Genomic DNA, 26,069 nt, shown 5'->3' on the forward strand with positions numbered 1-26,069 from the left:
CCCACTCTGTCAGCTGCGCCATCAGGGCTGGACAGGCGATAAGCTGCCTGCCATGCCTTCTCATTTCTGGTGGGTCCCAGTTCATGGGGGGAGGGACGCTCCATTAATTTCCTCGGACTAGCTCACCCCTCTGAAGCACAGGTGTTCTCCTGCAGCAACTACTTCTGGGATCTAGCACTGCTTCAGGACACAAACTCAGTCCTTATTTGCCCAGAGCTAAAGAGCACTTTTTTTCCTTTTAGAATGTTCTTTATTAGATTCAGGAGCAACGATTCTTCACATACACTGGAATGTGTCATACAGGCTGTAATTATTTTGCAGGGTTCCAAAACCTTATTTCAGTGTCACCTTCAATGTCATTTGAGAGTAAATTGCATTTGACAATAGAATTAAACTGAACCCCATATTAAGAATCAGGCAGACAAATCTCCAATCAGTATGATTCATGGCCCCCACCCAGGGCTCTCTGGACAGAGGTGGTGTGGGAGAGGCTGGGGTCTTCTTTAGCAGGTGAGCACAGCCCAATGCACTCAAGGTGCCCAATGCTTCCCTGCCCCCAAGTCGATATTTCCAGGGTCTTAAAAGTCAGAGAAGCAGCCAGAAAAAGCTGTCCTCTATTCTTCTGGGTTCAAGAAAAAAATCAGGAGGAGGGAGGAGCTTTCAGGCGAGAGCTGCACAAGCGTGAAAGCTTCCCCCTCCTCCGCTCAGGATCAGATGGATTGGCAAGGTCTGCACAGCACCAGAAAAGGGAGGCTGCTGGCCCTATTCCTCTCCCGTGGTAGCACTCTCTTTGCCTTGCCGCTGCATCTGGAACCAGCAGGGCATTCTGGGGTACCCTCTGTGGAAGAAAAGGGTGGGGTGGGGTGGAGGGACAAGGCGCCGGCCAAGGTGAGGCAGCTGTGCCAGAGAAATAGGCAGTCTCTACCTGCCTGATCAGTCGGGACCTGGGAAATAAGGTCAGTGGGTAAACAAACGTCAACGTTCCCCTCCGATGCTGAAGGTTGCAGCTCTCTCTCTCTCTCTCCACATAACCAGCCTTAGCCTTGCTTGCTGCTTCCCTTCAGCAAGGGTTACAGGATCTCATACTTGTCCACGAGGAAGGTGGTCTCCGTGGAGAATTTCACAGGGCTGTTCCCATCCACCTGGGTCACTTTGGTGACCTGCAAAAAGAAAAGAAAATCAGTCCATTGGGAAGGGCGCTTTGCTGCGGCTCCATGAGGCAAGACCTGCTACCCACCCCTGTCCCTCGATTTCCCCAGGCACCAATAAAAAGGTGGAGGTTTTGGTCTCGATGAACGACAGGAGCGGCCTCAAGAAACAGCACTCGACGCTGACAAGGACAGAGGCCCAGGACACCATTCAGTGGAGAAGCAGCTGGTCTGCCAATTCCTATCTATCTATCTATCTATCATTTATTTATTATTAATTAATTAATTAATTTTTTATTTATTTATTTATTATTTAATTTTTATACCGTCCTTCTCCCGAAGGACTCAGGGCAGTGAACAGTTAAAATAACATACATATAAAATCTTCAGCATAAAGATTTAGAACAATTTAGAGGAGATTTATGCCAGCCCGGCTTGGTGAAACAGAAAGATCTTATCTTTTGCTTCGATAGGCAGCTTCCTCCAAACAGAGCAGAGCAGAGCAAAGGAGAAGGGCAACAGTTGTCATTCAGCCCCCGTGAGACACACCTGAATGTTGCAAAAGTTCTTCTTGGAGACAAAGGAAACGTGCACGGGAAAGAAGTCATTTGGTCGCCCTGCGATGCTGAACTCCAGGCTGCCACTTTTGTTTTTGGCATCAACCACTGGCAAGCACCACTCGAGAAGGTTTTTTCGGCTATCGTGGCGATATTCACCATTAATCTCTCCAATTACAGGAGCCCCCACACCAGACCTAAACAATCAACAATGAGTTAGCGCTGAACTCCCCACCATCCCGGAACTGGCACTACTGGTGCACGGGAAGGTTCCTGGCAGGCAAGACAATTACTCACGGCAAAGGGATGGCGATTACCACGTCATTTAACTCCAGGCTGTCCTCCTGCAGCTCATATTCGATGTTGACATCACAGTTGTTGCCGCTTTCTGAGGGCCAGCAATTAACTAGGATCCAAAAGAAAGCCAGCTGAAATGGTTCAACCAAGACCTGAATGTTCTCAGCAGGGACAGGAGCAGAACACAGGCTGGCTGGCTTCCGCCTCTGGGATGCCTGCTACTCCCCGAACTGAAGCAACTCACTGGTCAGCGGGATGAGAGACTCTTCCGTCGTTTGCAGCCGCCATTTCAGCACTCCCACGTCACTATTGATGGGGAATGACTTATCTGGGTTTTTCAAGCCAATCACCGACTCTGACATAAAAAGCTTCTTGTCAACATTGGGGTGAGTCTGAAAAGGGAGCCACCAGTCAGCCAAGCCGCTCCATCCCAAAACAGATGCGCGCAGCTCAAAATATCCCTGATCCTAACCTCCAGCCAGCCTTACCTGAAGCTGCACGCCTTTTTTGTCCTCATTCTCAATGTGGATGCAAATCCGAGCAAACTTTTCATCCAGGATCCGCAGCATGATCATGCCATGCAGCTCCATGTTTTGAAGCCCCCCATCCCGGCCACAGGTGAGTGAGATCTTCTCCTCTATCTTCATATGCACACTAGAAGAGAGAAGCAGCCAGGGGACCGGACATTAGGTGTCTCCAAGCTTCCAATTGGGCTTCTCAGATATTAAGAGAGGCAGCCCTTCTGCAGCCCTGCCTCCTTTGTAAGCAGACCCACACATCATCACTACGTATTACAGTCTTGACCCTTGCAAGTTCACTGAAAACCCAAACAGCATTGTGCTATCCTGCAGTGTGACTGGTTTCTTTATGACTTACAGCTTGGGACAATGTTGAAGTAGACCACATGACTCAGCTATCAAACTAAGGGTTAAAAAGCTCCCTTTGGCTTAATTAGTCCACTGTACTATCAGGCTGAAGAGCCTGATAGTACAGTGGACTAAAGCACTGTTATTAACATCTGCTGCTTGCAATTACTGCAAGTTCAAATCTCATCAGGCTCAAGGTTGACTCAGCCTTCCATCCTTTCAAAGGTAGGTAAAATGAGGACCCAGATTGTGGGGGCAAAAAACTGACTTTGTATAAATATACAAAAGTATGAAGGCTATTGCTTAACACATTGTAAGCCGCCCTGAGTCTCTGGAGAAGGGTGGCATATAAATTAAAGCAAAAATAAATAAATAAAAAATAACAATGCTGTCAGTCAAAGCTGCACTCGACTATATGCAATCTGCACCAGGCTGCTGAGCTCCTGCTTGAAAGGCCATTAAACATATTTGTCATACTCCAGAAAACCAGGCTTCCTCTGAGCTTGGGCTAGAACAGAGACCTGGTTTCTGCTATGCAGGATGCTATGTGCCTCTCTGCATTCCTGGGTAATACACGTACCTCTCCATGTTAATAGGCGGAGCAAGAACAGATGCTGCATTTGAGGAACGCTTGCCAACTGAAGAAGCAACAATATTTTCACCTTCGGATTTTAGTTTATCCACAAAATTATCCACTTCCTTCCCTTTAGTGCCGAGCTTAAGTGCCTTGTTTGAACCAGAAGGTCTAAACAAACAAAACAAAATGCATGAGACATTTTGCCCAAAGGAAGAATGCAGCAAAACCCTTCCCTGCTTTCCTTGCTCTGCATGGCCCATTTGATTAAAAAACAAAACAAAACATGTTCATGTGCCAGCCAGGCTCTTCAGATGAGAGAAACCCCAAGGAACCACAGGGAAGTTCTCAGGGCTATAGTCCACCAATATATCTGCTACAGATCCCAACTAGGTCACCACCTCACCCTATTTTAATTTGACTACTGCTGCTTTTGCATTATTTGGCATTTGAAGATTACTGTAAATCATTCTGAATCTTTACGCAAGCAGGAAAACAATTGTGACCCCCACAAAGCAATACAGATAGCCCTCACCCCACTGCATTTAGTGACTGTTTAAAGTTAGGGCACTGAAAAAAGTGATTTATGACAATTTTTTACTCTCTTGAGCCTTGCTGCATCCCCATGGTCACCTGATCCAAAATTCACGGCTGGTGATTGACGCATGTTTTTTATGGTGGTAGCCGTGTCCCGGGATCATGTGATCCCTTTTTGCAACCTTCTGCCAAGCAAAGGAGGAAGCTAGATAACAACCATGTTACTAAATTAACAACTGCAGTGATTCATTTAACAACTGTGGCAAAAAGGTTGCAAAATGGGGCAAAAGTCATTCAACCACTGTCTCAGCAATAGAAATCTTGGGCTCAATCGTGGTCGTAAGTTGAGGACTACCCCTAAAGCCTCCCTTGCAACCCATTTACTTTCCGCAACCAATCTCTCCCCCACAACAAATGACACACCTCGTTGGAGCCGGAGTGATTTTTGGCTTTTCTGACTCGATAATGGTTTCAGTGATCATAGCAGCGAGGGTGCCTCCTGATACAGCTGAATTGCCAAAGCCCCCAAATCCTGGAGCTTTGGTGCCCCGCCGCTCGGCATCCCTCCGGGCTTGTTGCAGCTCCTTGGCTTTCCGGCGCATCTCAGCCTTAGCTTCTCGTTCTTGGGTCTTGAAACAAAGAAGCAAAAGCAAAAGCTTTGACCCAGAGCAGAAGAGGAAAGAAGCGACCATCTTCCACGGAAAGCCAGAGGACCCTCGACCTACCTCGCGAACGGCCCTGAAGACCTTCTCCTCGTGGGAATCCATCTCGGTAAAGGTCCGGATCTGGGCCAGATTGACGTTCTCCCGGTAGCCCAGGGCGACGATCTCGTCGAAGGCAAAGATGAGGTCGAAGCAGTGCTCGGCGATCTCGTTCTCCTCCAGCGCCCTGCAATACTCGGGGATCTGCGCGGGGCGACGGGGAAGGCAGCTCAGGGAAAGTCTGCCCGGCTCCCTCCCCGCCCGGCCCGCCGGCCGCCTCCCCCGCCCCGCTCACCACCCGGGAGAAGAGCCGCAGCGTCTCCAGGTCCTCCAGGATGTTGCTGTTCTTGGTGGTGATGAGCGCCATGTAGAGCTTCTCCAGCGGCTGGTAGACGTAGCGGACGCTCTCCGTCTCCACGAAGGTGTGCTGCTTCCCCGTGTTCATCAGCTTGGGGAAGGCCGCCAGCAGCCCCTCGATGCGCGTCCGCGTCATCTCCACGAACTGGCGCGACACGATCGCCTTCCCCGCTTTCGTGCAGACCGCGGCGGCCAGGAGCACCTGCGGGGGAGAGAAGGAGGCCCACCACGCTCGAGAGGCGGCTCCGGAGGCCGGACCCCGCGGGGAGAGCGCCGGCCCGCAGCCGCCTCTCCGGCCCGGCCCCGCAGGCTCCCGGCCGCGGGGCAACGGCGCGTCCCGGGCGAGCCTCACCATGGCGGCGGCGGCGGCGGCGGCGACCTCCGTGGAGCTTCTGCTGGGCGCCGCGTCTCCGCTGCTTCCGAGTCCCGCACAAGATGGCGGCGAGCCACGTCTCTCAGGCGGAAGCGGCGTCACCGCGCAGGCGCGGTCGGGCCGGGGGGGGGGGAAAGGCCGCCGGCTCTCGCGAGACGGTTCCGGCCTCCCGTTGCCTGGCGACTGACCCGCTGCGGCCCGCACTTCCGTGGCCTCCGACGCAGTATGAGTGGAGCGCCGCCGTCGCCGCCCGAGCCCGGGCTGCAGGTGCGGGGCCGCCCGGGGGCGCGTCCGGGATCTGGGCGCCGGCGAGCCGCCGTCCCTCGCGCTTCTCTCTCTTTCCCTTGCTTTAGACGCGGCTCGTGGAGAACCAGCCCTACGACGAGAGCCTGGACGTGAACGAGACGGAGGACGTCGCCAGCATCTACGCGCCCAGCCCGCCGCAGCCCGGTGGGTGCCCGGTTGGGGCGGGGGGGGGCTGGGGGAGGCGCGCGCCGCCGCCCCCCGTGACGCCGCCGCTCCCGCCCGCAGGCCCGCGCCCCGCGCGCCCCCCGTGCAAGGACAGCAGCGACGAGGACGAGGAGGGCGCCGCGGGGGCCCTGAAGGGAGCGACCACCCCGCCGCGTGCGCCCGGCTGGGCCCCCGTCGCCGCTCCCGACCGGCCCGCGGGCGCCCTGTTGCAGCCCGAAAAGAAGGGCGGCGGCGGCCCGCTGGGTTCCGGCCGGCGGTTCAGCGGCCACGAGGTGGAGGATGACGACGAGGACTCCTCGGAGACCGACTCAGACGAGGACGAGGACGATGAGGACGACGAGCACGGCGCCCCGCTGGAGGGGTAGCGTGGGGGGGGGCGCGGGCGGGGGGCGCGGGCCGAGGGGGTCGTACGGGGCTCAGCCGCGCTTCTTCCCTCCGCAGGGCTTACAACTCGGCCGACTATGACTACCTGCCCGTCTCCCTGGAGGTGAAGGAGCTGTTTCAGTACATCCGGAGGTGAGGGGGCTGGTGGGGGGGGGCAGGAGGGGTGTCCCAGGAGGGATGTCCTGGGCTGCACTCAGTGCCTCCCACCCCTCAGGTATTCCTCCCAAATGATCGACCTGGAGCACAAGCTAAAGCCTTTCATCCCGGACTTCATTCCTGCTGTGGGAGACATCGATGCCTTCTTGAAGGTGCCAAGGAGCCTGCGTCCTGCCCATCTTATGCCCTGTGGGGGGTGGGGAGCATTTGTCTCCTGCAACCCTTTCCTTGCTGCTGGGCCTCCTGTGGGAAATGCTTGAGAATGGGGGTGGGGGAATGAGCGTTGGGCTCAGGGATTTGGTCTGCCCCTTTGGGACGTTTGAAAAGATGTTGCTGTGGCTCATTTCTTGCAGGTTCCACGCCCGGATGGGAAGCCAGATAATCTGGGCTTGTTAATGCTGGATGAGCCGTCCACCAAACAGTCGGATCCCACTGTACTTTCCTTGTGGCTCACTGAGAACTCAAAGCAGCATAATGTGGCCGTAAGTGGAGGAGGAAAGAAATGGGTAGGAAGCCAGCCCAGCAGACTCAATCCGCTGACGGGGTCGGTTTGCGTTTCTAGCAGCAGGTGAAAGTAAAGAGCCTTGAGAATGCGGAGAAGAACCCCAAAGCTGTGGACAGCTGGATCGAGAGCATCAGTGAACTCCACCGTTGCAAGCCTCCGGCTACCGTCCATTATGCTAGGTCTGCCTTGAGGTCCCCTGAGGAGCCCCTTGATGCTCCCCGCCTTTTCCTTGTTACAACCGCAGTGCCCCTCCCCAGGGGAGCGCTCCCATAGGGCCTCCAGTTGGCTGGCTCTCAGAGCTGCTGCTCGCTGCTTGTCCTTTGCAGGCCGATGCCCGATATAGATATGCTGATGCAAGAATGGTCTCCAGAGTTTGAAGAGTTGCTGGGAAAGGTATAGTGACCTCCCCAATGGGTAAGTTCTGCCCAATGTCCTATAACTGGTTTCTTTGGGGGCTTCCAGCAGGATCATGAGCTGCTTCATGCAGAGCGCAGTCAGCCCTAAGCTTCCCTCTCTGCCCCCCAGGTGAGCCTCCCGACCGCTGATGTTGACTGCAGTTTAGCTGAATATACAGACATGATCTGTGGTGAGTGCTCTGACCCCATGCCCAGCCGGAGGAGGTTTGCTGAAGGACTAATTAGACTGAGCCAAATAGCTCTGGAACCAGACATTTCATCAACTGTCCAGCACTTGGCAGAGTCTCTGGGTTCCACTTGATGAAGTTGAACCTGGAGCGTTTCTTTTGGGGTTTTTCTCCAGCCATTCTGGACATTCCTGTCTACAAGGGTCACATCCAACCTTTGCACACCTTATTCTCGCTCTACTCTGAATTCAAAAATTCACAGGTAAGCAAGAGAGCTGCTATTATTGCTATCCACAATAATGGGGCCTGCTTGAACAGGTCTTTTCTACTTGCTTTCACCAGGAGACTCGAGAAGAAACGGTCTCCGCAGGAAGCTGAAATCAGATTCACCTTATTGCTGATTCCTTTTTTTTTTTTTTTTTTTGGCAGCATTTCAAGGCTTTGGCTGAGGGCAAGAAGGTTGCCAGCCCCCCCTCCAATCCACCCTCACAGGCTGGAGAGACAGATATTTTAAGCTTCACCTGAGAGTGAAGGTCACAGCATCCTGCCTCCTGGTATTTAAATAAAGGTGCTGTTAACCTCAGGGGTATTTAAGAGAGGTTTCCAACTCCCATTTCCTTGGAGTTGTTGCTGGCCTGGCATTCAGATGATAATTCAGTGTAATATTTGTGTAATAAAGTTTTGCTGTAGATGTTGCTCTGCCTCTCGAGATCCTGTGCAAGCCAAGAGTTTGGGGAACGTCGGACTTTGAGTCTTCTTATTGGGCCACAGCTTCCCAGCACCATGTGGTTTGGGGCTCTGGGGAGCAGAGCAAATCTATGGTAAAGCTGCCCATGAAACGGGTCCAGCAGCCTGCTCTGCCTTTTAATGCAACCTATGCCAGCACCATATGTTTGTGCCTGGGTTTCTGGGCTCTGTGTTTATTAGGCTTCTTTTACAACCCAGGGACCAAGAGTCTTTCATAGCAGCCTCACAGCCAAATCCAGGCAGGGGGGAAAAGGGCAACACTTTAACCACAGCCGTTTATTCATTAAGCGTAGAAGTTGCAAAGCTACAATCCTAAACTGAGATGTGCATGGCAATCGCCTTCCTGGTCTGTGGATGGCAAAGGTGAGCTTAGGAAGGCAATCCTCATATTGGAAGGAGAAACAGGGCAGCTGCTGGATGCCTGTTTTGCTGGAAATGAGTAAAGGGTGAAAAGTATCCTCCCTGTAAAGATCAGCCTGTTGTTCAGGACCAGATCCTGCTGTGGGCGCCTTTGCCACTAGGGGTGCGCTCACCATCCTGTTCCACAGTGAAAAGCAGAGATACTCCTGGCGCCTTTTGCCCACTCTTCTCCATGCCTCGCTTGCTTCTCTGTGCTTGGAGTGGACCCGGTGATGGTCTTCACAGCCAGATTTCATCGCTACTCATACTAGTGGCTCTATAAATATATCCGACAGTAAGAAATTGACCCAAACCTGCAGAGATGGAAAAAGATATAGAATTTGGTCCACAGCAGTTACTTTTGCAGGATTTTTGAAATGAGCATGCAGGATCATCCCACATAGATGATTTACTTCTAAGCAGATTCAGCTGCAATAAGATAAGGAAATGGGCAGGCATAAGTGGGTGCCTTTCCCACAGCACTGAGGGCAGCTTACTTCCTCTGGTAGCATGCCTGAAATACTAGATGGCAGAAAGGGTGCCCTTGCCCTGCAGGATTGCATTTTGCCAAAGCATCCAGGGTTGCTGGTAAAAGGAGGCTAGATTAGGTAAGCCTGATGCAGCCACTGGGCTTTTCTTCCGAAACAACCTCCCACTAGCAAAGCTGGCAAAAGGCCCTAAAATGCTTCTTAGGACAAACATTCTTCTGGCTCATCTCATGTCTCCCTGGAGTGATGAGCGCACAACAGTCTTTTCAAGCACGAGGTTGGAGCTGGTCAGTACTGTCTCTTAAAATGGGAATGTTTCTAGTATTTGACAGCTTTTCCTGCTACAGAATTAGCTGTATTTGGTATCATTGAATGCTAGCATTTCCTATGCTTCAGAACTAAACCGAGACACTTGGCCAAATGGACGTAGCCCCCCCACCACCACACACAGCAGAAAATCTCGCTACCTTGTTCAGCAAGGGCTGGGTGGTTTTTTGTCTCCGAAACAGCATCTTCACTTTGCTCTGCAGGAGCACTATTTGCTCTACCTTTGGAGTAGAAGGAAAGAGGGCTGGAGCAGTGACTGCCATCCCTTTTCCCAGCCACCCCACCCCACCCCACTCATCACCACTCACTTTTTGGTTCCGGTGCAAGGTCATTGAGTTGCAGGTTGGAAGGGAGGGACCTGTTTGCCCGTGGCAGACAGACTTCCTTCGGCTGTAAGACATTGCTGTGGGAAATGCAGAGCAATTCGCTCTTGGATCCTCCCAGCTCCCCCCCCCCACTTCAAGGCAAGGCCACATGTTCTTGGGAGTTTACCTTTCTCTGACCCTCAGAGAAAGCTGACCAGGGCATCGGTCTCTGGGGATGTGCATATGCCACCAGTCAGTGGGTCTGTATAAACTATTCCCGAAAGAGGCTACAGAGCAAACAAGGGGCTTTTACCCCCCTCTAGCAGTCCCAGAAGGTTACCTCAGAGGAAGCTGTACTGCTGGGCCATGTCCTAAAGAAGAGGAGAAAGGAAGGTGTTAAGGTTCCCAGCAAGGAGACAGGCCCAGCCCAGGCTGAAAAGGCTTCTCCTGCACCTACCTGCTGACTTTTTGGCCGCCTGGGAAACAGTCCAGCTGATTAGCACCCCAAAACTCAGGAGTATCACCAGAGCCACAGCAGCTGCCCCCACCAGGGCCACCAGAGGCAGTTCAAGTTGGGTGGCCAGGAGACCTAGAGAAGCCGGAGATGCACCCCCCACCCCCAGTCAGCAGACCGTGGTCTCATCCAGCCAAGCAAGCTGCCCCTCTGCTTGCTGGCTTTCCCTGGCCTCAGAGGAATTTTGCCAGGGCCATTCAAGCGGTTGAACGTCTGCTTCCTGCAAGCCAAGTGCAGGAAAGGCAGCCTGGGGACGCAGAGAGTTGCATCCGACTGTTGGGACACGGGTGGGCCCTGGGGTGACAAGGAGACAGGACCCCCTCGGGGCTGTGGGAAGACAGGGCCGTTTGATGGAAAGGAAGGCTTGGCTCGGGGGACTCCGAGACCTCCGAGAGGGGAGGAAGGCAGGCCTTGTGCCACGCACCTGCCCCGCCCCCAGGCCTTCCCCCCGTATCGATCAGCCCTACGTACCGGGGAGCGGAACGGAGGAGCTGGCGACGCCCAGGTCGTTGGAGGCGCGGAGGGAGGCGTTCCGGGGCGGGCCGTGCAGCTGCACCCTCACGGTGTGGTTGGCGAGCCAGGGGTAGGTCTGGGCGTCCAGCAGCAGGAAGCGGGAGGCATTGACCGTCACCTGCCCGTCCTGGTCCACCCAGGTCACGTCGGCCGGCGGGTTGGCTTGGACCAGCACGAAGAGCACCAGCAGGAGGCCAGGCTCGCTCGCTTCGCGGTAATAGGCGTCCACTTTCACGATTTCGGGCTGAACTGCATTCGGACAGAGGGCCGCAGCCGCGCCGGTCAGCCTCCATCCCGCTTCTTCCCTCCGGGGCCCCAGCCCGCACCCCCCCCAGCCCCCGCCGGCCGCGCTCACACTGCACATTGAGGAGGACCGAGGCGGTGGAGACGCGCCCCGTGGCCGGGTCGGTGGCGGCGCAGTCCAGCCGGTGGTCCACCCGCCGCGCCGTCACCACGAAAATGCCGCGGCCGTCCTCCCCCGAGGCGTCGCCGGCCGCCGCCAGGGGCCTCCCGGATGCGTTGGTCTCCTGCCGCTCCCCGTTGAGGTACCAGGTGAGGTTGGGGGCCGCCGCCAGGCAGGTGAAGGCGCGGCTCTCGGCCTCCCGCAAGCTGCTCACCGACAGAGCCCGCCCGTCGATCCTGGTCTCCGACGTCGCCACCGCGCCTGCGGCCGAACGGAGCGGAGGTTACCGGCCGGGGGGAGCCGTCGGCCGCGAGAGAAAAGCGCGCCGCCCGCCGCCCTACCTGGCGTGGCGCGCCGCAGTAGGAACGGCAGCAGCAGCAGCAGCAGCTGCAACGGCGCGGGGCTTCCGGCCGCCGAGCCGCCTCTCCGGCGCCGGCCGGTTGAGCGGAGGGGCCGCCCCGGGGACAGCAGCCAGCCTCTGGGGGGCGGCGCGCCTCGCGCTGCGGGACACCGAGCCGCGTCCATCCTGAGCTGCGCGGCGAGGCCGGAAGGGCCGGAGCACCGCAGGCCGGTCACCTCCAGGATGCGGCAACAGCGTTTGCAGCCGAACGGCACGTCAGAAATCCCAACCTGCATTTCTCGGTCCGAAGGCTCGCGATCCTGCCCGAATACCGCCGCCACCCGCCTTGGGTATGGCCGGCGGCGACCTGAAAAAGCGGCGAGTGAGCAGCGAGGGCCTCTTCCCCCTCCCTCCCTGCCTGCTTCCTCAGGGGGCTGCTGTGCCCCGGAGCTGCTGGCGGGGGACCCGGGCGACAAAAGCAGGCCTTGGTTCGCGTCTCAAGCCGTGGCCTTTATTCAGCTGCCCCTTCGACCCCCCCCCCTTCCAACGTCAGGCTCAGCAAGTCTCCTTCTCCTCTTTCGGGTGAGATTTCCTCATCACTTCCGATAACATCTGGTTGCAGAGGGCTGCATAAGGGTTCATCAACGCCAGCTGTCGGCGGGCAAAGATGCTGCCCAGGGCGGCCGCCTGCTCAAAGCTGCTCCGGGCCGCTTCGTCCTGGCCTTGCAATCGCTGGATCAGCCCGCGTTGCACAAAACCTTGGCGCGCCACCGGCCCGACCCCTTTGCTGAGCTTCAGGGCTGCCTCCAAGTCTTCCAGCGCCTCTGGTGGGATGGAAAAAGAAAGCGTGGCCGAGTTAATTAAATAAACGTCGGGTCAGTGCCTAGTACAAACAGGCACCCTCTCTGTGGGCTCCAGGAAACCGGAGCCCTTAATGGCACAGGTGGGGCTGCCCACTGCACCCTTGTCCCATTCCCAGAAGCTTGGCCTGGAGGGAGGGAGGGAGGGATAGGCCTGGTCAGAGGAACATTCTTGAAAGGCACATGTGATGGTCTCGTTCTACGTTTCTGTCCTGCGTGCCTATTAAGTTTTGGTTCCTTTCTTTTTGACCTAATTGTGAGTCATATTGTGAGTTGGGTAGCCATATAAATCATAAACAATGGAGGGATCTGAAAAGGAACAGGATCAAAGAGGGAGCGTGGAAGTTCGGGAGGCACTCCAGTCACCTGCCATGTTTGTATGACCGGTTGTCCCAATGGATGGGAACCCCTCTTGCAAGGAAGCCTTATACTTCTAGAGCAGCTGCTGGCAGTTTTGCTTATGGACCCAACAAAACCCAAAAATGCTCTGCTTAAGATGAAGAGACCCAAGCGGATATAAAGAGATGGTCTTGCTTTGTGCTTTGGACCAGATGCCCTGCCTTCGTGCCCTCAGCGAATGTGGTTTCTCCCTACTCCAGGCCGAGGGCAGCCATGGTCACCAGTGGAGAGGAGGAGGGATGAAGCCCTGAGTACACTTACTTGTGACATCCCCTTTGAGCCGAAGAGCTTGTGCACGGTTGTTGAAGGCCGAGGCTCGTGCTGGAAGCAGCTGGATGGCTTGGTTCAACTTTTCCAGAGCCAGGGCCAGCTCTCCTCCTTCAGCTGCTGCGATTCCCTGGGCCTCCAGGTGAGTGGCTTGCCTGAGCAGCTCAGGATCAAAGCCGCCTTCTGTCACCAGCGTGAGAAGCAGACTCAGGAAAAAGGGGGCTGGCTCTGGCAACTAATAATTTTTAGAGCCCGCCAGATGCCAATGCCACCCCAGAAACGATAGGTCCCAAGCAAGTCTTCAAAGCTAAGCTTTCTTACACAGGCACTTGTAGTAGCCAAGCAGCCGTGCCTCCCCCACCCCCTCCCCCTCGATGGTCACTTGGCTTGCCTTTTGAAAGGCCGACTGCCCTTCAATGGGAAGGAAGCAACAGGTTAAGCCCCGAGCCCTACAGCCTCACGGCTTTTTGAAGCATGAACAAAGGTAGCAAGTGTCTGAAAGCAGCCTGCCAACCTTTTCCTCCCGGTCCCAGTTTTGGAGAGTGATGGGCAAAATCTCTCTGCCAACCAGCCCTTTCAAGTGACTGATTTGAAAATGATTTGTGAGAAACAGGTTAAGGAATCTGTTGAGAGCCCAGAGATCGGAGGCATCTCCTTGCTCCCGAGAGCTTGCAAAAAGAGAAGCCTCTGAAGTTTATGGGGGAAAAAACCTCCCCCCACCCCAATGGAAGCGAGTCATCACCTTGAATTGCTTGCTTCCCCTTCTCCTCCTGGAAATCTTCATCAAAGGGAACATTTGGGTAGAAAAGAGTTTGCAAAACTGCCCGATCCTTCATGGTGGCCATGTTGAAACCCTGATGAGTTCTGTGGGGAGGCTCACTTCAAAGAGAATGCTCTGGCTGGGGAGGAAGGGGCCGGTCCAACAGCAGCCAATGGCCATGAGGGAGGAGCGGGGCGGTGCCCGCCAGCCTCCTACAGTGCAGAAGGCAGAGAGGGGCAGCTGTTGGAGTGTGATCAGTGAGCTGAAGTGGAAGTTGAAGTCCTGTCTCCTTTTCCTGAGCATATTTGCACAGGTGAGATGGGGAAGGCCAGAAAGAGCAGGACCGAGGCTGCACAGGAGAGGAACTGGGTGGAGACAGGACTCCATCTCAGACAAATCCACTGAACAGGAAATGTGGGGCTAGTAGATGAACCATCTGACTCTAGAGGATGGGGCTTCCTGGTACGGGAATTGTGGCATGAATCCAGCCTTTGTGGAGAGCAAAGGGAGCTGCTGCAGTGGTCAGCATCCAACCCTCAGGCCTTTGTGCCTGACAAGCCAACTCAAATGGGGGCGGTTTTCTCCTCTCCCGACTCCCCTGCCCATCAGATGCTGCTGCAGTGGCCCCGCCAGGTGCCCTGAGAGGGCCAGGCAGGAGTAAGGCCCCACAACTATTTTGTTATAAGCTGCCTTGAAGACTTTGTTGAAAGGTAGGTACACTTGCCATTCCCTCTTGCCCAGGAGCAGAGATGGAGACATCAATCTGACTTGAGTGAGTTCGGGGAACACTAGAGAATAGCAGGGGGCAAAGTACAGTACAATCCCCAGGAGGACCATTAATAGAAGGCCGAATTGATGTGCTTTACCTTCTGGCTTTCCATTTTATGATTGGTTGATCATTATAAATACTAACTCTTATGTATTACTGATTAGAAATACATCCTTAGTTATTGAGAATATTGAGAAGAATTCGGCTTCCATCAGCAAGAGACGGCAGAAACAAGCATTTTGGCTGAGTGGCAGGAAAAGGACAAAAATCTGCACGCTTCTCACATTGGTTCATCTGCTTGAAAGTAATGAAAACCCATTTTCTCCAGACCAAGTGTGGCGATTGATTTAACAGGGCTTTATTCTTTAGGCTTCCTGTGAGAAAATGCCGCGGAGGAAAAGAAACCAAAAATACGAAACCTCCCAGCAAAGACTGGACCGAGTCGTTCGCTTGCTCTCTTCAGGATTCTGGAGGGAAGCTGCTGCTGGAGACTTTTGCCTTGGGTCTCCTTCAAAGACCTCCAGGGGGGAGCAAGGCTGGAGGTTTTTGCACAATCCCTTGTTTTGGGCATGCAGCATTTGGAAACCTGCGGACCCAACCAGCAAAAGATACTGGAATACAGAACTGGGAGGTCAATGGCTGTCTCGTGTGTGGGGAAGAAGGCCTTTCTTTGGTGCAGGCAAGGAGAACAACAGACTGGCCTGGGAAAAGTCTCAGCCCTGATCAAAAGAAACCCCATCCTTTGAAGCAATAAACTTGACATGTTTATTAATTAAACTATCACTTAAATAAAAAAGTGCATAGAAAATAAACATGTTTAAAAACTCCTTTTTTTGTACAACTATATACACTTATTTTTACATTCAGTCTTTCAGTCATTTCTTAAAACTATTGAAAGTACTTCCTTCATCCCTGTAACAATGACAGGGAATTAACACTGATGCAGCACAAGCAACACATTTCCTCTTTTTAAAGAAAAAAAAAAAACTCATTTTGGAAGAACACAAGAAAAAAAGAGAAATTGGTTTTACATGATAAGTTGCTTTTTGTATGGATCAGAGCCCTGTTTATGTAGCTTTTGCAAAGTGGCTTGAGACATTTATTCACTACCTGTAGCTACTGAAGACGCTGAATCCAAGAAACACCACGGGCACAGTTCTTGGTGGGAAGGCGAAGCTGCAAGACCTTATTAAGAGACCAGAAAGCGCACAATGCAGGCGAGGAGCTCCACCAACTGGAATCCAAAAAGGAAGAGGCGGAGGAGAGAAGCAAGTTGTACAAGGATTGACTATTAAACACAGAAGGTCAGGAGCATCCACAGCAGCCAAGTCTCCAGCCTCACTTCTGGGAGGTCTGCATACAGCTCCCCCCATCCCCCCGCAATGGGAGCCGGGTCCAGTGGAGGCGGCATCCACTGCCCGTGGAGCTCTTGGCGTGTTGTTTTTCCTGCCTTTTCAGCAACTGTAACACAACCATTATCTAAAGGGTTAAAGGGAATTCAAAGCCAGGCTTCAAGACACAATGCAGTACGATATTAGTCCTATAGATACCTTATTTATAGTCATAAAAACTTGCAGGCGTGTGGGGGGGGGAAGAGCAGGAGATGAGCCAACAACAACCTGGCCAAATGACATGATTCTGCACAGAGGATGAATTTGACTGAAAACCCGGTATTGCTTCACAACAAAGAAGAGAAGATTCTTGCCCAGCCCTTTGCAGTGACCCGCTTTTCCTTTAAAAAAAATAAAACCTCTAAAGGGTGGACTGACTTAGTATTCTTCGATCTCACGATCTGTCAGTTCTTAGAAAGATACATTCATATTTCCAGGAAGCTTCCTTTTGCTCCCTTCTCCTTGCCCCTCTGGAGAGGCAGCCTCTCCCAGCCTCCCCCTCAGGTGCAGCAGCAGCATTCTGGGGTTCAGAGCAGCCCAAAGCAGCTCTGCTGCTGCTCAGGACAGCTAGGTTAGCAACAGGAGGAGGAAGAGATGCCTGTGAAGGGGGACCCAACCAAATTTTGCTTGAGCCGAAATTCGGAGCCTTCAGAGAAAAGGGAGCAGCCTTTTCTAGCAGCCACAGAGCAACCCAGCAGCCAAGACGGAAAGAGCAGCTTTAGGCAGCAACTGCCTCTCCCTTTTAACCCCACCTGACTCGTGCCTCTTTCTCCCGAACTGCCTCATGGGTACAAAGGTCTGGCCAGCTTGGGACAGCAAAGGTGACGGTCAGAAGCAGCAACTCCTACTTTCCAGGAGAGGGGTGGGTGGGTTCCCGGTAGCAGAAGCCAGGGCTTTGCACTGAGGGGCTTAGCTGGGGCAGGCCGTGATTCTGCTCCCTTCTAAGAGATGTGCAGAGTTGATCTGTCTTGCCTCCAGAGTAAGATAGACCAGGGCACAGCCTGGTGAGAAACTGAATGTTTACTTCTCTGGCCTGAACCAAGGCAGGAGAAGGAGGGAAGGTTAGAGAGAATCCCGGCGGTTTCCAGGGAGAGTCGACTGCTGGAGAACGGAAGGCCCACCAAACGGTTCCATCCTCTCCAGAAAATGGGAGAACGCTTCTTAAGGGGCAGCCGAAGCAGCACCCAGAAAAATCTCCTTTCCCTCCTGAGGGAGAATCAGGATGTTCCTGACCCAACCTTGGAAAGACCATCCTATTAAAATAAAACATTCACCCTTAAAATGGATTCTTTTTTAAGTCAAGAAGCAACCATGACTGAAAAAATAGTCTCCTAAGTGCTCTTTCCTATGAAGTGCTGCTCATAGAAAAATATACAAAATATATTTACATTTATAAAATTTTTAAATACTAAAATGTAAACAGAACCAAGGAAAATCCAAAGACTTAATTCGAGATGGTGCAACTGAAGGAGGCTGAGGGGGACTGTTTCTAGAGGCTTGAAAAGGGTCATGGATTTCACCAAGTCCAGGCTCCCTCATCTCCTTTGCGAATGCTGTGGCTGCTGCTCTTCCAGCGGCTGCCACAGCAGCTCCGGCCAGACTGACCAGCGCTTTTCCTCCTCAGGAAACAAGCTGCGCCCGGGATGCTCCAATTCGAGTTTGGGGGCCACTAAATTTCTGAGACGGGGCCAGTGGAGGAGGGTCAGTTGTAAACGTTCAGTACGAGAGGCGGTTCTCTGGGACAGAAGCTCCTCCTCCAAAGGTCTGCTTGGCCTCTGAAAGCTCATTTGCCCAAACTGCTGCCTTGGCCACAGGAATTTTGGAGAACCACCACTCGGCTGCCAGCCCAAGCTGGAAGGTGAGGGTAGGGCGCACATTCCAAACTTGAAGAGGCAGCCAGGTGCTCGTGCCGGTTCAGCACAATCTTGGTTGCTGCAGCCCACATTCCCATTTTCTTAGTCCCACCACAGCACACCAACATCCACCTCGCTCTGAGCAGGGTATGCCAGATCAAGCCAACGCATCTGTGGCTGTGGAGGAGCACCAGCACCTGGCTCTCCTCTGGCCACTGGTGTGGCTCAGCTCAGCTGCTCAGTTGAGGAAACGTCGGCATTTCTTGGCACCGCAATTGCAGAGCAGCTTGTTGCTGGCATCTTCAATGGGAAACTTGTAATCGTAGGTGAGCTCTTCACCACGGTAGATTTTGCGCATTGCGAAGATGACGATGTGCTTCTGCCCGTCGATGTTGATGACTCGGGAGTAGCAGTTGGGCTCACAGGAGTGGTTGATGAAGCGTGCTGCATTCCCATGCATGGTGGCGTCCACGACTTCTGAGTCGTCGATACGGAACATGTAGCAGCCGATGCCCTGGGAGACAGAGAGCATATGTGATGGTGAGATCTCCAGAGCCACTCCCGACCAGATGGGACAGTCCTACCAAAGCCAGACCAACTCACCACTCCACAGTCTACAGATCTGGGCAACTGTTCCACGAGTAAAACTGCCTAGCCGCTCACTCACCTTACTGTCATAATATTTCTCGCGTTTGTCAGTTAATATGGAGCGAATCACATTGCCAGCATATTCAATCACCATCTCCCCTGCATCAATGTTCCTTTTGCAGAAGAGGCCCCGTCCATGGATAGGAGACCTGGCAGGATGGCAGAGGACACAAAGCTGATAAGCCTCGCGCTGTTCCTGGGGGCATCTGGCAAGTGAGCCTTCCTTCAAACATCTCCAAGCTCAAAAATGTCATGAGGTCTCCCAGGGCTGATTCCCTAGGTCGGTTGGCTCAAATTTCTCCTCCTCCCTCTTTTCTGTCAGAACCCCCACTTACCTGTAAACCCCAACTGCCTCCTTGGAGGTCTTCCTCAAGTGTCGGAAGCGCATGGGCATCGGAAGATCCATGCTGGTCGCTCTCCTGAAGACAGATGAGGAAGAGTCTGCTTGATGGCAACCTCTGACAATAAGCATGACTTCATCAACCTGAATGCTTGAGGCAGCCCCAAACCTCCTCCTTGAAGCATGACAGGACCCTTCCTCCCCTGGCTTTGGGTTCTGGTCCCTTTGCGAATTTACTACCATCCATCATGGCTTACAGCTCAGCTGTAGGAATCCAAGCCCCCTCCTCCCATCTACAGTGATTTACAAAAAGCCACAGCCTGATAGCTTTTCCCTCCTGTTACGTACCGGGCAGATTTCAGCTGCACCTCCTCTTCCTCCTCATCGTTGGGATTGTACTGTGGGGGCCGACGATGCTTAGAAGCCAGAAAGTTGAACATGTCAAGACCAGATTTCCTGCAGTGCAGAGGAGAAGCATCCCGCATTACACCGACTGCCACGGCAGCAGGTTTCCAGCTATGTTCCAGCTCAGACAAGAACAGCAGCGAGGGAGGGCTGGCCTGGCCCAAATGCCTTATGGCTCACCACTTTGCTCTGGCCTCAAAGAACTGATCTCCCTTTCCCCCCTTGTCCCTTCCGCTTCTTGTCTTTTAGATTGCCTGCCTTTCTCCTTTAATGGCTCTGAGCCACTGTGGAAGACTGTAATTGTCTGAAAAATGGGATAAAATACAACACATGAAGAACTTTTAAACAAAAAGAGGCAAGCAGAGAACAATGCTTTGGGGGGGAAGCATGCTGTGCCCACCCCAAATTTTGGAGAAAAGGTGCTACTTTATTCTTCCCCCTCTCACTGCAAGGCCCTAAGATTTCTCTTTCAGCAGCAGAAGCAGCAGCAACAGCAGCAACTTTGGGGAGAAAAGGGGAAGGAGCAGGAGTCCACTTGCCTGAGGTGCCCTTCAGCCCTGGCAGAGCCGTGGGGGTTCACGGGAGGCTCCTTGGCTTCCTCCGGCTTGTGGAACCTGAACTTGTAGTTGGAGCAATGCTTGGCTCCACAGAGTTGCTCTATCAGGAACACAACAGCATGGTGGAGAATGCCCAGCATCTGCAGCCCACTCACACCTGGAAGAGGGAGAGGCGGGAAGAGCAGCTGTGGCCCCAACTGAACAGGGCAAGGTAGATCAGGCTAAACCCACCTTCGGAGCAAAGGCCGAAGGGCTGGAGAGGGAAGCTGCCTGGCTTGGAACCCAACTGAAGCTGCTGAAGTGGCAGCAGCTCAAGGTAAACCTTTTCTGCCCGGTCAGAAGGGCCTCAGTCAGCACAGCACCTGGCCTGGACGCCAAGCCCTGCTCCCACCCTCACCACTCCAGCCCTCTTGGAAACAGTGCAAGGGCTGTTCTGAATGGAAAGGGAACCGTGTGGCGAGTGCAGCGAACAGAGCCTTGCCCTCTCAGTTTCCCCTCCAGCTGCTGGCACCTGCGAAGGACAGCTGTTTCAGGCGTGCGTTCGACCGAGCTTCTTGAACTTTGTCTGTCAAGGACTTCCAGGCTTCTAAGGTGAAGAGAGCAATCAAGGATTTAACAGAAGACGACACCCAACAGTGTCACACAACCCCTTTGATGCAAGGCTCCTGGGCCCACCTTCAATACTTTCTGCACAGATCTGGAAGCCATCATCACTGGAGATTTCAAAAACCAGTCCTTTCTTGGGCTTCTTCTCTGCAAGGCTTTCTTTCCGCTTTCGCTCCTGCTGCAGCCAGAACATGAGGGGGGAGCTAAAGCTGCTTTCTTCCTCTTCTTCCTCTTCTTCCTCCTCCTCAGCATTGGAATCTGGAGGGAAAAAAGGAACCCTCCTGACTTCTCAGCCACATAAATCATCAAAGACCAAATAGGAAACATTCCAAGAAAAGTTCCCAGCAAAGCAGGACTGTGATATACAGACCTCCAAGTCCTGCAGCTCTCTGGCAGGGCAAAGGGACACCTGCCTTCACGTACCTGGACGCTCTAACTCGTTTGAAGAGGATGGTGTTGGCTGCACTGGTGGCGGAGGCTGTAAAGGCCTGTGGAGGGGAGGAAAAGGCCAAGAGACCCATTTCAGCTGCAGGCCTTCAATATAACCGAGATGCCTGCCACCATCTCCGGTTAGCTTAGTAGTTTGACAGGCACACGCTAAGTTTTGGAAAGTTTTCTGGGAGGTGCCTACATGTTTGGTGGGAGAACAGATTTGCAACAGAAGACCTTTGGCCGCAACGGTCATCCGCTCTTCTGAAGCCTCAAGAAGCATCGCCGATTCTATGGTGCTGAACACTCAGCAAATGTGGACATTTCTAAAATAAGAACTGGAGCTCTGTTTCCCTGGCTGTTTTGAAATCCACCGAATTTTCACTGGCATTTTTGGCATGGTGAGAGACGCCAAATCTAGGAATGATTCTTGCCTAGAAAGCCAGTGGGTGTGTGCATGGCCTTGGACGCTTCCTCCTCCCACCAGACTTAGCCCCAAAAGATCCACTTACCCTGCTGATTTGTGGGCTGGCTGCAGGATGTCTGTTGCCTCGTCTGGCTGCACCCTCAAGGGCTGGGGCCTAGGAGACAAGGGCAGGCAAAACATAGCTTGGAAGTCGGGCTTACCACAAATCCAGCGACACTGCCGCTGAACTGTGAGACCCCTGTGACTTTCACCAGGCCGGGGAGAGGCTAGTTCCTAGAGCAAACACTGGCAAAAGCACCGCAGAGGCATCACCTTGGGCTCCCCATGGTGCTTTTAGAACCAACCAAGGCAGTCCAAACCAGCCAGTGCCCCTCCCCCCATCCTGTTGATTTGGCAGCAGGGCAGAGGGAACTCGCCTCTCAGCCAGCGGGCAGCAAGTACCACAGAAGGGCTGAGGGGCTTGCTTGGAAAGGGGGGGGGGAGTCAGGACCACAGCTCTCTCACCCTCCACCTGGGTCCTGGGCTGCCACCCTCGTGCCTTGTGGTGGAACGCACTGGCCAGGAAAGCTGTTCCAGAATGGAGGTGCCCTGGGTTTCTTCCCGGATCCTTTGCTGCCCAAAGAGGTCGGCAAGCGCTTGACTTTGGATTTGGCCCTGGTGGAGCCCAGCACGGTAGAAGGGGAGCTCCCAGGAGAGGCTGTGGGGACACAGGGGGCCGATCTGTTTCGCCCCATGGCTGCCGTATCCATCAGCTGGGGGAAGTCTGAAAGGGGAGTTGCCTGTGAGGGGGGGAGGTCCAGGTGAGGGTGGGCCGGCCCAGCCTTGCAAGCGAGAAGCTGTGCGAGAGGCTCAGCCTGGTAGGCGCTTCCAGGATCGGCAGACATGCCCACGGCCTTCGAGGGAGGCAAAACAGAGATGCCGGTGGCTACAGCAGTCGTTGCTGGCCCCGCAGAGGCAGACTGGGCCAACGAAACCTCCTTGTGCGACGGAAACATCCTGGAAGCTGGCGGCGGCGCTGAAGCAGGCTGCTCCGGGAGGCTCAGCCCTTGTCGAGTGGCTTTGATTAACAGGCTGCTGAGGGAGCTCATATCTGAAACGCCCGGCACGTCAGAGTTCCCTTGTCCCAACAGGTGGGGCGGGACCACTGGGCCGGGGGTAGGTGCTGGCAAGGGGGCCACATTCCGCCCAGGTGGAGGGGAGGCTATGCTGGGAGATGCTCCAAGAGCTGCCTCTGCAGCAGCTGTTCCCACCTCCTGAGGCAACAGAGGCGCCTGCTCAAAGTATATGACCCCTGGCTTGGAGCGCTTGATCATGCTGGGTACGGTTCGAGGGCACGCGGCTCCCAGATCGAGCAGGCCTGGGTGGCCAGGCGGGGAGGACCGAGGGAAGTTCATTGAGGCCAGGTCCGAAGGAGCAGCAGCAGAAGGAGCAGGCTTCTTGGCCCTTCGGGAATGCAGGCGCGCAATGGGCCGCTTCTTGCCCAGGCTAGTAGGAGGGGGGGTGACTGCAGGCCCAATATCTGCCCTCGGATTCACCTCGGGGTCAGGCAACTGCTGGACCCCAATCAGAAGGCTCGAGGCAGCGCTGCCAAGGGCTGCTGGGAAGCTGCCGGTGCCGCCACCGCCGCCACTGCCACCGGAGGGGCTGGCCGAAAAGGAATGCAAGTGCTGCTGATGAGGCATGGGCAGCAGGCCTTTGCTGGCCGCAGGAAAGAGAGGTCTGGTGGAAGGTAAGCCGGGGCTCAGGCCTGCAGCCAGTGCAAGGCTGGCCGTGTCCATTGGGCCCAGCACAGAAGCCCCGGCCTCCATCCCGGCTGGCCCAGAGCTGATGGGAGAAGTCAGCTGAATCTTTTGGGTGAGGCCGTTGGGGAGCGTCTGAAGGACGTACAGAGGCTGCATATTCTGGTTGACCACCAAGAGCTTTTCCGCAGCAGCCTTCAGGTGGAGAGGGGCAGTCTGCACGGCAGCATTTGAGATGGGAGACGGGCCGGGCTTGTCAGGGGCACTTGGCCCATATTTGGGGTTCTGGAGCGGGAGGGAGGGAGAAACGGGAAGGCTGGGGGTCCCGCTGCTTCTGCCAGCCAGATCTTGGCCAGCCCCGAGACCAGCTTCCCTCGGTCCACAGGGCGGGCTGGCCATGTGCTCTGCTTCCAGGTGGCCCTGAATGAAAGGGTCGGGGGTCAGAGGGCCCTCGGGGCTTGGGGCCACTCGTGGGCTTAGCAATGTTGGCTCTGCTTCACTGGAGGAAGCCTTTTCTGTGACCGTCACCCTCTTCTCAGCAGAATCTGAGGAAGGGAGAGTTAACATTGATCTCTCCCCTGAGGTGGCAAGGGAAGGTTCTGGAATGACTGCAAGTCTGCTGTGGTTCTGACTGGGGACTGCGGGGCTCCGAGTAGTCAAGACTGAGAGATCCGAAGGCAGCTCTAAGGGCAGCTCAAATTGTTCCTCTGCTGAAATGGAAGATGAGACGCTGCTGTCTACTGGCTCGGCTGTTGGCAGCTGCTGAGAAAACACTTCAAAGAGAGCCATATCTTTGCCCCGATTGCTGTCGAGGCCCAGTCCTTCTCCCAGAGTCAGGAGCTCCGAGGACGACGACTCCGGGCTCTCCCCCAGGGCCTGCATCGAGGGGGTGTTTTTCAGAACAAAGTCCATGATGTCTGAAGGAAGAATGTTCCCACAATCGTCACTGTTATTATTGTCGGAATCGGACTTCAGCAGTTCTGTGCTGAATGTATCCAGCAAGTTCTTCTCAGAGGGCTCCGTGTTGGCACGAGGACGACGACCAACAGCTTCTAGGGAGCTCAGCTGAGCTTCCAAAGAATCTTGAGTTTTGACCCGGCAATTCTCCATTTTGGGATCAGCTGTTTTATGGCCAACTGAACTCTTGGTCACTTGCATTTTCTCCCCACTATCTTCACTTCGTTCAAGTTTTAAGTTTTCTGTTCCATTTTCTTTGCCGCTCCTTTTGTTTCCTGAACTGATTTTCCTCGTCGTTACCGTGATGCTTGCATCACTTTCTGTTCCATCATCCACACCATCCAGCTGAGAGATTTTGGGGAGATTGATCTGTTCCTCTTCACGGAATAAACTATGAGAAGCCATGTGCTCATCTGAGCTTGAGACAACCGTTCGGGTGAAGTTGTAGTAATACAGGTCCTCTTCATCTGATGTGCTGAGGTCATCGGCACCGTCCACTTGGCCTTCAGCAGACCGCCTGCCTCTCTTCTTGCCGGTGGAGTTGCTGTAGAAGGGAAGGTCTTCTTCACCATATGACCTCACACCATACAAAGGTGTCAGACCAAAAAACATGTTGGATCTGGCACGCGCACTACGCCGAGGGTATCGCCGCTTGTAGGACCCATCTTCCTGTTCTTTGGCTCCATCCTGGATCATCAAGCTGCTGTCTTGAACAGGCAGATTTGGATAAGGGGGATCACTTGTGGCCATTGAGGAGGAAGCAGAGCTTTGCGTTTCTGGGACAATACAGTCATTTCCTGAGTGCTCTAGAATGGAAGCCGACTGGGGCACAGATGTGCAAACCCCTGGCTGAGATTCTGCATTGTGTTCTCTCGGAACATTTTTGGACTGGCTCTCACCTTCCATCTTGAGCGGAGTCAGGGTTACTTTTACTGTGCGCTTCTGTGAATTCTGCAAATCCTTGGAGGTGGCCATTTCACCCTGGAAAGCAGTTTTGGATGTCTCCTGGCCAAGGAGGCTATTGTCAATGAGTTTCTCAACAGCAATGCTGTTATATTGCTGCTGAAGAATATGCTCAGATGTCATTGCCCGATGAACAAATTCTGTCTCTGCGCATTCTTTGTGGCTACTTGGGAGGACACTTAAACTTCTAAAAAGCTTACTAGAATGTCTCTCTTTTGTCCCCTTCTTCATTTTTTGTCTCCTCTCTCTACCCACAGACACTGAATCGTTTGTGCATGGAGATTGATTCCTTGAAAATGGTGAGGTCTTTGCTTCTGGGGCTTCATAAAAGCAATTTTTGTCTGTCTGTGTTAGATGCCGGTCTTGTTCCTTCTTTGGGGGGTTCTGATGCAACAGTGCAGAAACTATGGATTCTTTGGGAGAAAGCAGTCCAGAAGAGGAGTCTAGGTACTTCCCTCCCTTGCTTGGGTTTCCTTCTGGACTAGAGATACTTTGTCCAGGGCAGCCTGTTTTTGAATTCCCACAGGAAGAACTCGGATCTTTGGGGCTCAGCAGCTTCTCCTTCTCTAATTTGGCAGAAAAGGGCCCTCCAGAAGGCACAGTTTCAAAGGAGAGGATTCCCTCCCGAGGAGCAGCTCCTCTGCCTCCGCTTAGGATGGCCGGACTGGGAGGGGCAAATGTGTCCTGCAGTGCAACGTGCAAGGCTGCTGGTCCCATAGAGCGTTCGGTATGTTTGATGCTCACGCTGTGCTCTGGGATGGGACTCCTGCTGGGTCCTGAAGAGATGGTGCTGTGCTGAGCATTAGTGGCCCCAACTCTGGTGGGAGGCAGCATCCAAGACCTCAGTGGCTGTGAAAACAGAGATGCGCTGGGCCTCCGGGAGCCAATGCTCCGAAGTCCAGAGGATAACAGAGGATCTCCCACAGTTACGATCTCATGTGTCACAGGGGTAGGGCTTCCTAAGGAGAGATAATTTTTTAAAGAAGAAAATTGAACATAACGAACCTCAAAGAAACCTGATCCCCAGGGTTAAGCACTTCTTGTCCCTAGCTCAGTTCTGCTTTTTCCCTCAGACAAATCCATCATGATTTGGGTGCTTTTGAAGGTAGAAAGATAGGCTTTGACTCAAAATAACACACCAGGACTGGGAAAGT

General features: G+C 53.9%; 5 protein-coding genes across 13 annotated transcripts in view; 1 reads left to right on the plus strand and 4 right to left on the minus strand.

The window, feature by feature from the left end:
* Positions 1 to 227: 227 nt before the first annotated feature.
* On the minus strand, positions 228 to 5,551 carry ARCN1 (archain 1 coat protein complex I subunit delta). Its single transcript, XM_034425162.3, has 10 exons — positions 5,390 to 5,551; positions 4,976 to 5,239; positions 4,705 to 4,884; positions 4,403 to 4,608; positions 3,449 to 3,613; positions 2,491 to 2,656; positions 2,247 to 2,394; positions 2,003 to 2,111; positions 1,698 to 1,902; positions 228 to 1,160 (listed from the first exon to the last, which is right to left on the minus strand). The coding sequence occupies exons 1-10, from the start codon at positions 5,390 to 5,392 to the stop codon at positions 1,071 to 1,073; spliced, it is 1,536 nt and encodes a 511-aa protein (XP_034281053.1). The 5' UTR covers positions 5,393 to 5,551; the 3' UTR covers positions 228 to 1,070.
* On the plus strand, positions 5,544 to 8,204 carry IFT46 (intraflagellar transport 46). 2 transcript variants are annotated; one of them, XM_034425165.3, is made up of 11 exons: positions 5,544 to 5,677; positions 5,764 to 5,860; positions 5,942 to 6,242; positions 6,323 to 6,397; positions 6,480 to 6,573; positions 6,775 to 6,903; positions 6,984 to 7,105; positions 7,253 to 7,319; positions 7,452 to 7,512; positions 7,686 to 7,771; positions 7,939 to 8,204. In XM_034425165.3, exons 1-11 carry the CDS (start codon positions 5,636 to 5,638, stop codon positions 8,032 to 8,034), a joined length of 1,170 nt encoding a protein of 389 aa, XP_034281056.1. In that variant the 5' UTR covers positions 5,544 to 5,635; the 3' UTR covers positions 8,035 to 8,204. The 2 variants fall into 2 exon arrangements, with proteins under 2 accessions (XP_034281056.1, XP_034281057.1); XM_034425166.3 differs by having other exon boundaries at positions 6,987 to 7,105.
* Positions 8,205 to 8,512: 308 nt separating this feature from the next.
* Positions 8,513 to 11,841, minus strand: TMEM25 (transmembrane protein 25). Its single transcript, XM_034425164.3, has 8 exons — positions 11,547 to 11,841; positions 11,158 to 11,466; positions 10,761 to 11,051; positions 10,233 to 10,364; positions 10,116 to 10,146; positions 9,779 to 9,873; positions 9,611 to 9,691; positions 8,513 to 8,969 (listed from the first exon to the last, which is right to left on the minus strand). Exons 1-8 carry the CDS (start codon positions 11,839 to 11,841, stop codon positions 8,896 to 8,898), a joined length of 1,308 nt encoding a protein of 435 aa, XP_034281055.2. The 3' UTR covers positions 8,513 to 8,895.
* A 193-nt stretch (positions 11,842 to 12,034) lies between these two features.
* Positions 12,035 to 14,974, minus strand: TTC36 (tetratricopeptide repeat domain 36). Its single transcript, XM_034425168.2, has 3 exons — positions 13,814 to 14,974; positions 13,066 to 13,254; positions 12,035 to 12,369 (listed from the first exon to the last, which is right to left on the minus strand). The coding sequence occupies exons 1-3, from the start codon at positions 13,914 to 13,916 to the stop codon at positions 12,101 to 12,103; spliced, it is 561 nt and encodes a 186-aa protein (XP_034281059.1). The 5' UTR covers positions 13,917 to 14,974; the 3' UTR covers positions 12,035 to 12,100.
* A 367-nt stretch (positions 14,975 to 15,341) lies between these two features.
* The window catches only part of KMT2A (lysine methyltransferase 2A), a 40,433-nt gene continuing 29,705 nt past the window's right edge, over positions 15,342 to 26,069 (minus strand). For 6 of the 8 annotated variants that reach the window (XM_087875933.1, XM_087875931.1, XM_087875930.1 and 3 more), the window contains exons 27-36: positions 21,761 to 25,874; positions 21,342 to 21,410; positions 20,824 to 20,888; positions 20,470 to 20,658; positions 20,306 to 20,380; positions 19,782 to 19,951; positions 19,181 to 19,293; positions 18,828 to 18,950; positions 18,512 to 18,641; positions 15,342 to 18,358 (exon numbers count right to left, since the gene is read on the minus strand). In XM_087875933.1, the coding sequence (XP_087732059.1) occupies positions 18,083 to 18,358; positions 18,512 to 18,641; positions 18,828 to 18,950; positions 19,181 to 19,293; positions 19,782 to 19,951; positions 20,306 to 20,380; positions 20,470 to 20,658; positions 20,824 to 20,888; positions 21,342 to 21,410; positions 21,761 to 25,874 (5,324 nt within the window). In that variant the 3' untranslated portion in view covers positions 15,342 to 18,082. Of the gene's footprint in view, positions 18,359 to 18,511; positions 18,642 to 18,827; positions 18,951 to 19,180; positions 19,294 to 19,776; positions 19,952 to 20,305; positions 20,381 to 20,469; positions 20,659 to 20,823; positions 20,889 to 21,341; positions 21,411 to 21,760; positions 25,875 to 26,069 lie in introns of all 8 variants that reach the window. The other 2 variants (XM_087875934.1, XM_087875937.1) reach the window with 2 other exon arrangements.

This window comes from Pantherophis guttatus, chromosome 9 (assembly GCF_059756535.1).
Source record: "Pantherophis guttatus breed Tessera chromosome 9, ASM5975653v1, whole genome shotgun sequence".
NCBI classification, from domain to species: Eukaryota; Metazoa; Chordata; class Lepidosauria; order Squamata; family Colubridae; genus Pantherophis; species Pantherophis guttatus.

Excerpts from the sequence above, each read along its gene's own strand:
- IFT46 (XM_034425165.3), top strand. The coding sequence starts at position 5,636 with ATGAGTGGAGCGCCGCCGTCGCCGCCCGAGCCCGGGCTGCAG. Across the intron at positions 7,320-7,451 it reads TTGAAGAGTTGCTGGGAAAG|GTGAGCCTCCCGACCGCTGA; the intron begins GTATAGTGACCT and ends TCTGCCCCCCAG. Across the intron at positions 7,513-7,685 it reads ATATACAGACATGATCTGTG|CCATTCTGGACATTCCTGTC; the intron begins GTGAGTGCTCTG and ends GTTTTTCTCCAG.
- TTC36 (XM_034425168.2), bottom strand. The coding sequence starts at position 13,916 with ATGGCCACCATGAAGGATCGGGCAGTTTTGCAAACTCTTTTCTACCCA. Across the intron at positions 13,255-13,813 it reads GGGGAAGCAAGCAATTCAAG|AAGGCGGCTTTGATCCTGAG; the intron begins GTGATGACTCGC and ends CGCTGGTGACAG. Across the intron at positions 12,370-13,065 it reads GCTCAAAGGGGATGTCACAA|AGGCGCTGGAAGACTTGGAG; the intron begins GTAAGTGTACTC and ends CCATCCCACCAG.
- ARCN1 (XM_034425162.3), bottom strand. Across the intron at positions 2,657-3,448 it reads CCGCCTATTAACATGGAGAG|TGTGCATATGAAGATAGAGG; the intron begins GTACGTGTATTA and ends TCTCTCTTCTAG. Across the intron at positions 2,395-2,490 it reads AAAAAGGCGTGCAGCTTCAG|ACTCACCCCAATGTTGACAA; the intron begins GTAAGGCTGGCT and ends CTCCCTTTTCAG.
- TMEM25 (XM_034425164.3), bottom strand. The coding sequence starts at position 11,841 with ATGCAGGTTGGGATTTCTGACGTGCCGTTCGGCTGCAAACGCTGTTGC. Across the intron at positions 11,467-11,546 it reads ACTGCGGCGCGCCACGCCAG|GCGCGGTGGCGACGTCGGAG; the intron begins GTAGGGCGGCGG and ends GTTCGGCCGCAG. Across the intron at positions 9,874-10,115 it reads GCAGTACAGCTTCCTCTGAG|CAATGTCTTACAGCCGAAGG; the intron begins GTAACCTTCTGG and ends CATTTCCCACAG.